The 12,500-nt window shown below is 49.1% G+C and overlaps 1 protein-coding gene across 5 annotated transcripts in view; it reads left to right on the forward strand.

Moving 5' to 3' along the window:
- LOC121720756 (microtubule cross-linking factor 1) overlaps positions 1-12,500 on the forward strand; it is a 70,751-nt gene that overhangs the window by 38,749 nt on the left and 19,502 nt on the right. For 3 of the 5 annotated variants that reach the window (XM_042107191.1, XM_042107272.1, XM_042107478.1), the window contains exons 5-8: positions 972-2,411; positions 7,206-7,355; positions 10,366-10,473; positions 11,082-11,282. In XM_042107191.1, coding sequence (XP_041963125.1) covers positions 972-2,411; positions 7,206-7,355; positions 10,366-10,473; positions 11,082-11,282 — 1,899 coding nt within the window. The remainder of the gene's footprint in view (positions 1-971; positions 2,412-7,205; positions 7,356-10,365; positions 10,474-11,081; positions 11,283-12,500) is intronic. The other 2 variants (XM_042107335.1, XM_042107411.1) reach the window with 2 other exon arrangements.

Here is a 12,500-nt window from a genome sequence, read left to right on the forward strand (position 1 = left end):
AGTGGATATTAAGTGGGATATGTAGTCCACATCATGCTGTTTGATCTCTCAGCTCGGACATGTACAATATCAACACCACGCAAGGGCAGCTATGTCTGTCTCTCTCTCTCTCTTTCTCTCTCTCTCTCATTCTCTACAGCGGGATTAGTAAAGCATTTTACTACATCATCCATACTGGCCTTTTGTAGTATTCAGCTAGCGTGCAATATTATGCTCATATGCACATTTGTGTTGTCAGGCATAAACATACTCCAATACAGCATGTATCTCTGTCTTTTCTTTCTCTCTTTCTCTCTCTCTCTCTGTTTAATCCTGTAATGCTCTATTGGCAAAACAATTACATGAAAATCAAAATGAGAAGCCAGGATTAATTTTGTAATCACAACATAATAACCCTCCGCCCTCCTCCTGTCAATCTATCCTTTCATCATCACTCTCTTTCCCTCTATCTTTATCCCTCTCTCCCTCTCCCTTATTGTATGTCATGCTTTCTCCATCATTCTTTCTCTTGTTTTTCCTTCCTTTGCTACTGTCTCTGTCTTTCATACCCTCTCCGCCCCTCTCCTCTTTTCTCCATTGGTCTCTCTCTACCTCTCTCTCTCTTTCTGTTTCCCTCTCTTTTTTCTGTCCACCCTCTTCTGTCCTACTATCTTGGTCCCTTTCTCTTACTCTCTCATGCTCTCTTTCCATCTTTCCCTCTTCCTCCCTTCCTCCCTTGCTCTCTGCTGCTCCCTCTCTATCCCTCTCTCTCTCCCTTCCTCCCTCTCTCTCTCCTGCTCTCTTTCTCTTCCTCCCTCTTTCCCTCCCTTTCTCTCTCCCTCTGCCTCATACTCCCTCTCCATCCCTCTCTCTCTGCCTCCCTCCCTCTCTCTCTTCTGCTCTCTCTCCATCTCTCTCTTCCTCCCTCTCTCCCTCCCTTTCTCTCTCCCTCCATCTCTCTCCCTCCCTCCCTCTCTCTCTCCCTCTCTTAGGAGGACAGTGCAGACCTGCGTTGCCAGCTGCAGTTTGCTAAGGAGGAGTCGGCGCTGATGCGTAAGAAGATGGCCCGGCTGGGCCGCGAGCGAGACGAGCTGGAGCAGGACCTGCAGAAGTACAAGAGCGTCTACGGCGACATGGACAGCCCCGTGGCCCCCAGCGAGGCCCCGAGCGGCGGCGGGGGGCCCCACAGCACGCGCGAGGCCGAGCTGAGGCTACGGCTGCGTCTGGTGGAGGAGGAGGCCAACATCCTGGGCCGCAAGCTGGTGGAGCTGGAGGTGGAGAGTCGCGGCCTGCGCGCCGAGAACGAAGACCTTCGGGCGCAGTGCGAGCGCGACTGGACCGAGCGTGGGCCGGCGCTGGGCGGGGGAGGGGGGGGTGGGGGCGGAAGCGGGCCGGCGTCGCCGTACGAGTCAGTCGGGGAGCTCCGGCGCCACCTGCAGTTCGTTGAGGAGGAGGCGGAACTGCTGCGGCGCTCCATCGCCGAGATGGAGGACCACAACCGGCAGCTGACCACCGAGCTCAGTCGCTTCAAGTTTGGGCCCGGAGACGGCGATGGGGGGGAAGGCGCGGGTCAGGTGGGGGAGGGGGCGGCGGACATCACGATGGGCAGCGTGGCGGCACTTCAGGAGGAGCTGAAGGCGGCGCGGCTGCAGATCAATGAGCTCTCGGGGAAGGTTCTCAAGCTGCAGTACGAGAACCGCGTGCTTGTGTCCAACGCGCAACGCTACGACCTCGCCTCACACCTGAGTCCGGCCACCGTTGAGGTGCACGCCCCCCATGCTGCCGTAACCATGGCGACGGCACTGCGGGAGGAGGAAGAGGAGGACGAGGAGGACGAGGAGGAAGAGGTTGGCCAGGCCCTCCTGCTGCAGCCCAAGCGTGAAGGCCCTGTGGGTGGCGAGAGCGACTCGGAGGAGGTGGTGGAACGCTCGGTCACCTCAGGACTGGGCAGCAGCAGTGGTGGCGGAGGCGGAGGAGCAGGGGGGTTGGGCCTCAAGCCGTGGGAGGCTGACCTGATTGGCCAGCGGCGTCGGGCGGAGGAGGGGCTCCGGCGGGAGGCGGAGCGTCTGGGTCGCAGCGTGGACCGCCTCATCGCCGACACGGACAGCCTAATCCACGAGGGCGTGGCAGTGGTGGTCACAGCAGCGTCGGAGAGTTCCGAAGAGTGCGAGTCGACGACGATCGTGCCGGCGGGCGAGGTCAAGCAGGACGAGGCGGTGCTGGAGACGGTCAGCACGCGCATGAAGGCCTTCAGGGCCGAGCTACTGGGCTTTATGGAAAGAGTGGAGCGCCTCGGTGACGGTCAGCGGGAGCCTGACCTGTCACCCCTGCCGCACCTGACCGAGTCCAGCAGCTTCCTTTCCACCGGGACCTCTCTGTCCCGAGACTCACCCATCGGCACCCTGGGGAGGGACCTGCTCGCTGACCTCCAGGTAAAGCCTCATTACTGTCCCTCTTCTTCCTCTTTGGTGTTTTCAGTTCTACCAGTTTCCTGCTGTCTGCCAAAAGCTCCTCCCTCTCTTTTCTGTTTCTGATGCAACTGCTTCCTGATTCTGGATGCGTGCGTGTCCACCCCGCCCACCAGGCTTAAAGGGCCAATAGGGACATTTCTGCCTTTTTAACTTTAATCGAACCTTTCATTTTTACTTTGAAGGACAATAACTAAGTATAAGTTAGTCTAGGAGCATGTCCCTTATTGAAATAAACCGTAGTTACTGAGAACCAGACAGGCAGAGCGAGTTAATATGGAGGTTGAGGGATGTTGTTTTTACCAGCAGATCCATGAGGCCAGATTGGTGGACTATAGCAATGCCATTATTCAGTCCGTCAGCTGTAACACTGAACAGTGAGCAATGGAGAAAAGCATAGAATAGTGACTGTTGAGATCTGCGTTGTCCCTGACAGCATGGCTAGGGTAGGTGTGGACCTCGTCTGGGTGTGATGTGATATGGAGCTGGTGTGCTGTAGGACTCCAACTTTTATCTCGTAAATTACCCCACTAATAATGCCCTGAATGGTACGAAACTTCTGCAGTAGTACAACTATGACCTTTAGTCCAATAACGAGGCATTAGAAAGTTAGAAAAAAGTCCTGGCAGGAAGCATGCATAAGGATGTAGATCCAGGAATGCACTAATATTTTGTTCGTAGTCCAGTTTGCAACAATTATTAGTTAACACTAAGTTGCAAACACTTCGGAAAAAAAAATATTAAAAACTGGATATACCAAAAAACGTTGATGTAATCGCTTCCTGCAAGGACTTTTACGGGCTTTTCCCAAATCACGGAAGAAACGTCGACGCAGCGGTATAGTAGCAGATAATCAGGCAAGTCTTATTTAAATAAACTCCTGGTGCACTTACAAACTTTCTAATGCCTCGTTATTGGACTAAAGGTCATAGTTGTACTACTGCAGAAGTTTCGTACCATTCAGGGCATTATTAATGGGGTAATTTACGAGATAAAAGTTGGTTCCATCACGACACGTCATTAGTTTCTGACAGCGCTACTCGACCAGGGTTCGACCAAGGGAAAAAAGGTTCTGGGAGGGTGTTTGGCTCGGGTCATGGTGCAAAGGACCCTAGGGTGAAATTACTCCGAACCATCGCTTTAAGTTCTTTATTTCGGTCTTACTTTTATAGAGATATTCAGATAAAGGGTGCAAGAGAATGGATGGTATAATCCTGTAAAGATGTATTCAGAAAGACTCGAGTGATGTTCCATCTATATCATGTCATGCTTCATGATTTGGTTGTCGCCGTTCATGGAGTCTGCTCAACGCCGTTCTGACAAATCCACAAATCTTTCAGTTTATTATCCACCCATCCTGCACCCTGATTTAAAACCATTCATATCCATCCACCACGAGATACCGTACCAGCTGCACAGAGAAGGCTGGAGGTCTGCCTGCACAAGGCCCAGGTCTCACAGGAGGTCTACCCTGCCCTGCCCTGCCCTGTCCTGACCTCACAGGGAGGCTAGGTTTGTCACTTTCTCCACTCCGTCTGGTGTTGACCTGTTGACCTTTTGACCTTTGATCAGCACGACTCATGTTTCCTTTAGAGAGAGAAAGAGTGGGGGAGAGAGAGGAGGGAGGCACAGCGGACAAGGGCAGTTGGGATGAAGGTACGTTCTCGAGGGGTGCCCGTGGCCTTGCGTGTGGTATCGACTCTCATGCCCCTCTGATATGCTGCCCAGCCCTGTCCACTGGGCATCCGCACTGACCCCCTCCCCCACACCCCCACCAGCAACAGTGAGCCACCACCCACCCCACCACCACCCCATCCTGCCCCACACTTGCTTAGAGCCCCGACCCCACTCCCAGTCTACCTGCCCCAGTGCCTCCCTCCATCCCTACACACACACACATACACCTTCCTCTTCATTCCGACCTTCACACACTCTGTGCTTCCACTGCCTGCTTTGCGAGTGTAAGCAATGCGTGTGTTTGATTGTTTTTTTGGATGGTAAGGGGTGTATATCTGTGTGTGTGTGTGTGTGTGTGTGTGTGTGTGTAGGGGAAGGGGAGGTTGGGGAAATGGTTGTGGCTACTCTATATGTGTGTGTGTGTGTGTGTGTGTGTGTGTGTGTGTGTGTGTGTGTGTGTGTGTGTGTGTGGCTATGGCCGGATCCCTTTGCATGGCTTCAGCTGCACCTTGAGTGTTCATAGCATCTGGAGAAAGTGGCTGCCCCTAATTTAAGATGGACGCCTCCATCTTCCTCAGTTATGTCTGTCCGTCACCCTCTCTACTCAGTCAGTCACAGTCCATGATATCATGGCCATCACATCCGGCTCTGCAACTGCCATTTTGGCTCTTCTGTCCGTGGTTACCCTGGTTGTATGGCTGAGGTAGTTCTGTGCTGTGCAACTGTTTGGTGGTGAGTGATATCCCTGCCTTTTGACATAGTAATCGTAGTAGCCATGGCCTACTGGCTAGGGCTTTGGGCTTGGAACCGAAGGGTTGCAGGTTCGATCCCCAACCAATAGGAAAAATGTGGGCGGGGGAAGTGGTTGAGCACTGCTCTCCCATGCCCACATCCACGGTTGAAGTGCCCTTGAGCAAGGCACCTAACCCCTCACTGCTCCCCGATCGCCACTGTAGCAAGGCAGCTCACCTAGTGTGTGCTTCACCTCACTGTGTGTTCACTGTGTGCTCTGTGTGTTCCCTAATTCAAAGATGGGATAAATGCAGAGACCAAATTCCTTGTATACGCAAGTATACTTGGCCTATAAACCTGATTTACTAAAGCTATTAGCCCATTCCCCAGGCCTTGGTGTGCTGTCATATCTATGATCAAAGTGAGCGAGGCTGGTTTCTCCATGTTGTCGTTTCAGATGGCATTTAAATTAGTGTTTTTAAAGGCATCTCTTGATTGTTTGCCATTCTATAATCAGCAGGCTAGATTATTGACTGTCACTGTTGCTTGACAGTGGATGAAAGCCATAAACCGAAATTTGGCCTATCGTAAGAATTCCCCATGTCTTTGTTTACCCTTTTAGAACCATTCTTTTTAAGTCACCTTTCCTTGGCAGTGGATGAAAACCTTTTTGCCTAAATTTCAATGTCAAATTTTGGCATTATCATAATAATTCCTAGTGTTCCTCTCACACAACTGGGCATTCAAAATGCTTAGAATGTCCAGGAAATAGATGTAATTCCCTTAGCAGGCACACTGCTAAAAATGTCCCCATTGTTAGATTGTAAGTCACTTTGGTCAAAGACATCCGCTGAATTAATTAGATATTAATGAAAATGGACGCTCTGTGTGGAGCACAGTGTGCCCTGACTGTGACTCTGAGGGAACCTGCCATCTGCCCAACTCCTCCTCCCCACTCCCAAATTCCCTTCTTCTGAGCAGCGTCTGAAGGAAACACGAGTCACAATCCTGCAAACTCAGCCCAGACGACACCATATGCAGACAGCCCCCCTCGCAAACAACTATTTCGGCCAAGGCTGTCCTTTCCAATCCTAATACTATGGTCTGACCAGAGAATAGCACCTGTTACAATTTGCTCAGGAGGCATTTGTTTCTGTAAAGAAATCTATCTCCTCCTGGTCCTGTCTTCAGCTGACATGGTTTGGCTTCATCAATCACTTGGATGGTTTAAGGCTAACCTACACTGCCCACATAAATGCTGCAGCCTGTCTAGTTATTAAATACTCGTGGATTGCAATCTCTGTTAGAGAACTGATCTTCAATTGTAGTGTGAACTATCTTTGTATGGCACACATACAACAAGTGCATGGCAATGTGACTCTATGGGCATGCATTTTAAAATACGTGTTGAACAAGCTTGTCAGGCTAGCATATCAAGCTAGCACATTATGTTATCTTGTTAAGTTAGCGAGTTCAAACTAGCCCTTTAGTAGCATCTGACTTTGGTATGTACCTGGCCCTGACCTGTCCCAGATGAAGGCCAGAATTGGGCTGGGCTCAGGGATGAGTCAGCTGCCACTGGGGGCATGTGTGGTTGGCACTAGCATTAGCCGCTGCGCTCGCTGGAGGTTAATTTGACTCATGTATCCCTCATTGCATGCGCTTCATAACCAGTGTTTTGCATTCTTTTCTCCTCCCTCCCCTCCCTCCCTCTCTCTTTTTCTCCTCTTTGTGTTCCTCCCTCCTTCCCTCGTTTCTTGTCGTTCGTCTCTCCCTCCATCTCTCCATCCAGACGGTCCAGCCCATGGTGTTGTTCCTCCTTGTTGTCATTCTTTCCTCGTCCTTGTCCTATGCCACCATTTTTAAGTTGGTCTTCCTCTTTGCCCTTTTCTTTGTGCTCTAGCTTCATGCGGTCTGTCCATCTCTTCCTCTTTCGCACACACTTTCCTTCATGTGCCATTCTGCCCTTTGCTTATGTCTGTGTGTAGCGTTTTAGCCTTTTCCTCTTTTGCCTTTTTCTGCTCTACTCATGTTGCCTGGTTTTTGTATGAGTTGTGTGTTTTTGTTGTGTGTGCGTGTGTGTGTGTGTTTGTGTATGTTGTACGTGTGTGTATGTATATACTGCCACCCCTCCCTCCCGTACTCGTCTTTTGTGCGTCTTTTGAGTTAGTTCACCAATCAATCCCACCATGCATCTCTCTCCCCCAACCCCCCACCCCCCCCCCACCATCATGCCCTACTCCCTCCACCTTGTCCACACCCTTTGACCCACCACCTCCCACCCCAACACCCCACTCCTTCCCCATCCTGACTCCCCACGACCCCCACCCCCACCCTCCCCACTCACAGTCCGGGCAGGGTGAGGAGCGCCCCCTCCACTGGTGCCTGGGCCTGGTAGGGGGGTGCTGGAGAGAGGCGGCCGCCCCAGGCTCCGCCAGGCGCAGGGGAACCCCGGGACACGCTAGAGGCGGCAGGCCGCAGGGGGTGAGAGGAGCGGAGGTCAGTAGCGCAGCGTCTTTCTTCTCTCCTTCTCCCAACTAAGGCAAACAAGGGAGGGAGGGAGGGAGGGAGGGGTGCTTTTAAAATGAGGGAGGAGGGGACAAGATGGCTGACAAGGGCCTCTACTTTACTACAATGATGATGATGAAAGGAAACCTTTAGGTGTTGCTTTTGTTTTGGGATGGAGAAAGGGGGTGGTAATTTTTTTCCCCCTAGCTGTATTTGGAGAATCTGCAGCCATTTTGGTTTGTTGCTGTTGATGGCTTCAAGAGCGGCAATGATAATCCTCCTGTACAAATGGCCTGTCATACTATGTGAAGACTGAACAAAGAAACAACACGACAGTGTCAGATAGCATTTTTATATGCTGTCAACAACATGTAAACCAGCATTTCAAACGGATTACAGAGAGAGAGAGAGGGAGAAAGAGAGGGAGAGGGGATTAAGATCATGATGGCAGCGTAGCCTAGCGCTCGCTAACTGAGCAGGGCGGATTCTCATTTCATTCTCTGGGTTGAAGTCTTTTTTATTGTTATTATTGTTATTATTGCAGTTATTTCACTGTCACCTTAATCCACTCCCACAATCACCACAGTTTATTTTAAAATATTTAATTTTGCCATAAAACAAGCTGTCTTGTGTTTAGCACATTTACCAACCAGTGTTTTGTGAACATTCATCCCCAGGCAACCCTCAGGACGTTCTTATCACATACACATTCTCAGCGTGTTGTAAATGCATGATGTGTGTGTGTTTTGTGTTCCCTGTGTGTGTGTCCTCAAGTGCCATTGACAAGGTAAAGTCCTGACACTCAAAACAAACTCCAGGTTCTCCACATTCAAGAAGTAAAAGTCAAATGAGGTCTTCCTGAACCGGCAGAGCAGGGTGATAGCTGCACCACAGTCATGGACTCTTGGATTCTTAGCCTGTATGTCTCTGTGTGAATATATGAATGCTATTCTTCATCTCAGAGCCAGACTATTGATATTGAAGGACAAACATTTCCAATTTAGACAATATACCCATTTTGGTCCCTCTTTGCATCACGTGTCCATATTACAGGGCTCATAGAATTAACAGTATCTGGGTATCATGTATTGATATGATTCACATCATATCCCTAATCCAATGTTTATTATGGTAACAAGATCTTATATAAGACTTCTATCATAGGGACATCTATTATTCTTTTGTATAAGGACTAGACACATGAAATGGGGATTACAATGTTGTTTTTCTTTGAAGCTATGGTATGATCCACCTGTAACATTTACAAAGCATCATGGGAAGGAGAGCATGAGGCCAGGGTTGTTTTAGGGAGTAATTTGCAAGTATATGCATGCAGGCCTCCCAGTCTCAGCCCTAAAGCTGATGCTACGCAACCACCCTGCAATCCGCTGCCTTTGCTTACTTCAGCTCCTTCCTCGTTTGATTTGAAGTATCGCTGTTTAAATCTCACACACTTAGATCCCCCAGGGGGATGCAATGGTGGGGGGTGGGGGGGGGGGGGGGGGAATTCAAATGAGCCTTGAGAAAAAAACAGGAGCTACATTAAAGTTTCATCGGCCAAAACAAAGTAACGGGGGAAACCCCTGGGAGGAAACGGAACCGCCTGCCGACTGTCGCTTCCGTACATGGCTGTTGGTTCTCTTCTGTGTCCCCACACCAGCCAGGGTTCTGACAGAAAGAGAGAGAGAGAGATGATGGGAGAGGCTGAGATGGAAATACTCTGACTGGAAAACACATTTTACCCTTATGGCGCTTTGATTATTATTGATTTTGAGTAGCTGAGTGGTGCTTCCAGTCACGCTGTATCGTACACGACCCAGCCCAACAGGACACCACCCAGGCAGGAACCAGCAGCTGACTCTCCAGTGCATCTCCAGTATGGTGCAGATGCCCCCTGAGGGGACGTACTTGTTCCCTAATTCTGTTCTAAGACAGCTGTGACAGACAGCTGTTTTGTAGAGAAGACTTGCACTCTAACTGTGTCAGATGTCTAGGCTTAGACAGACAGACAGATACACAGGCAAACAGACAGAATGTGTAAGGCACCTGGTAGTTTAACATGAATGACACACTATTAAGCTCTACTAGCTCTCGCTGTAATGATGTGGTTATATCATTGCAGCTCAGTTTGGGTCAGTGTGTGATGTCAACAGCTGACTAAACTACCTCTAAATGCTATAACAGTCTGAATAGCATTCTACAATTTATTATTTTGTTGGAAACAAAATCTTTCCCACCATGGAAATGTGAAATGTAGTTGTTGAGTGTCACATCAGGTATAAGCAGGTCCTTTCATTGCACTAAAGGGCAGATAAATCCTGGCCTATGCCTTATATTCTATCAACCTAAAGTGCAGCTCATCTCAGAAAGACACTGCATAGACTTGCTTGCTATGTATCCCATAATGTTATCACTTGTTGTACACACTCTTGAAACGAATGTGTTGGAAACAACACAAACTTTGTTGTCCCTATCTGGACATAGAGATGTGTTAAAAACAAGTTGTGTTATTTTCAACACATACGGCAAACAAATAACAAAAGCAATGTGTTGACAAAAACAAACTTTGTTGTCCCTGTCAGGACATTGAGATGTGTTTAAGAGTGCAACTGATGCTCTTTCAGCTCAGCTGCTAGAGACAACCCTGGTCTTACCAGAGAATTGGCACACAACCTGTAACCCCCCCCCCCCCCTTTCAATGGTTGAAGTGTCTACTAAAAGCTTTAAATACCAAGCATGTGGAGTAGATATGGGCTAATTAGAATGTATCACTTTGGACAACGGTGTCTGTTAAGTGAGTCTATGAAGTGAGTCTAGGTCTCTGAGAATGCCAGTGATTCTGTGCTAGCAGAACCCTGGCCAGGTTCTGAGAGTAATCCATGGTGTTCTGTGCTAGCGGAACCCTGGCCAGGTTCTGAGAGTAATCCATGGTGTTCTGTGCTAGCGGAACCCTGGCCAGGTTCTGAGAGTAACCCATGGTGTTCTGTGTGGTGTGGTCCAGATCCGAGACCCGTCTGCCCCTGAGGTCACATCTCCAGCTTGGGAATTCCAGTTCCGTTTGAGACCCGGTCAGGAGGACCGTGAGAACCTGACAGGACCAGTCACTCAGGTAATCATTTAAGCTACGTTCACATATCCGATGATTCGTTGGTGATTTTATCTACAGGGTCAAGTTATCTCATGTGAATGAGACTTGCCTATGAGGGTGCGGCAGCCATGGGTGGGTGTGGTCACATCCTTATAGCAACCCTAAAGAGTCTTATGCCCTTAAAATAACCTTTCCAAAATCATTCAGATAAACTCTTAATAGGGTGAACGGTACTTCTTCCACATCACTTGCAATAGGACTAAGCAAGTTGCTAGTCCAGGTGAGAACACTGAACTCCTCCCACCATTAGTCAGCTGGTAGCTAGAGGCAGCCAGCGAGCGATGTGCATAGAGTAAGCCTACAAACAAGGACAACACATGTTTGATCATGAAAAGTTGCAGATTCCTCTGTTTATGTTCGTAAGCCAAGTAATTCAAGTAGTCAGCAGTTTAGCCAGTGGGTTAGCTAATGTTATGTCTGTCTACTGGCTTCGACAGCTAGTATGCTAGTTACTATTCTTATTCTGATTCTTATTTGTGTGGGTGTTTGTGTGTGTGTGTGTGTGTGTTTGTGTGGGTGTGGGTGTTTGTGTGTGTGTGTGTGGCCTCCCTGAATGGGTGTGGCTGCAGCAGGAGGCGCGGCGTGGCCTGGAGCTGCAGGGTCTGCAGACGCACGAGGCGCCGTGGCCGCAGGAGAGGGCGCTGTTGCAGCAGGAGGTGCGGCTCTTCCGCCACCACACCGTTGTCCTCTACATGAAGCTGCGCTGGATCCTTACCCACTGGAGGCTCGGCCGCAGGGCTGAGGCCGGAGAGGAGGGCGCCCACGAAGAGGTCAGAGCCAACATGGCCGATTACACATGTCTCATAGGAGGGGTAGGAAACTGCACAGGAGCCAGAGCCAGGATGGCTAACTGTCGAGAGTTGAGGATGATGAGTGAGAACCAACTTAGCTGATTACAGATTCCAGGCACAGGTGTAGGAAACTGCACAGTAGCCAGAGCCAGAATGGCTAACCATGGAGACTTAAGGATGGGTGAGTGCCAGCAGTGACACAGAGGCAGAAACGCTGTACGTATACATGACTTTACAGGTGTGCAGAAGTAGCAAACTATACTAGTGCAGAACCAGAATGCTGGCAATAGAGAACTGAGTGTACTGAGTAATAACCAACATAGTTGACCATGGAGAGACAGGATTTACATAATCTCAGTGTAGTCAGAGCCAGAATGCCACTCATGAAATGTTGAGACTGTTGAGATGCCAATATGGCTTGTCACACCGGCTTACTCTACAAATTGATTAAACAGTAAATACAAACTGGTGTTACTGTGGGCTATCCTCGGCCTGAAAGGTTCTGACAGTGGCTTTAAGGGTTATCCTTATGCCTCATCATCAAAGTCTTATCAAAATGGGGGAGCTGGCGCAGCAGCATTGGCAGGGTTTTCCTGCCCCAGCTCCCTATTGGCTGGGGCATGAGTCCCAGCTATTCTTCCTGGGGTCTGACAGTACAAACAGATAATAATTCCACATCCGACTTACAAACCTAGGTTAAAAATTCATTACATCAGACCTACAAACCTTCACATGGTTCGTAGACTCCATATATATGAGTATACAGTGTGCATACATTCATACATACATACATAAACAAAATATGTAAAACCTACTAAATACTCTTACATGCACCCACTAATTACTATTCAGATCACAGCTGTTCCTATCTTAGTTAAGAGAGTTGTTCGCAGCTTGTTCCATGCTGCAATTGCTCTGTATCCGTGCGTTGAAATGAGTTGGTGTTGGCTTTAGGTACAGTAAATCGCCCACACACCAGGGTCTCACACCATATATGGCCATAGTACCCACCACTTGCTTCTTATCTACTAGGCTAGCAAAGGCTAGCAAAAAAAAACAATCTGGAAATACACAGAATCGGTGTCCAAATTCAGGGTCAAAAGATACTGCCAAGAGTCTTGAGTCAGCAAATCGTGAGTAAAGTTCAGCAGTAGTATGAACCAAAGATTCTAGAATAGATCTATCTTGCTCTGTTCT

The sequence above is a fragment of the Alosa sapidissima genome, chromosome 1 (genome assembly GCF_018492685.1).
Source record: "Alosa sapidissima isolate fAloSap1 chromosome 1, fAloSap1.pri, whole genome shotgun sequence".
NCBI classification, from domain to species: domain Eukaryota; kingdom Metazoa; phylum Chordata; class Actinopteri; order Clupeiformes; family Clupeidae; genus Alosa; species Alosa sapidissima.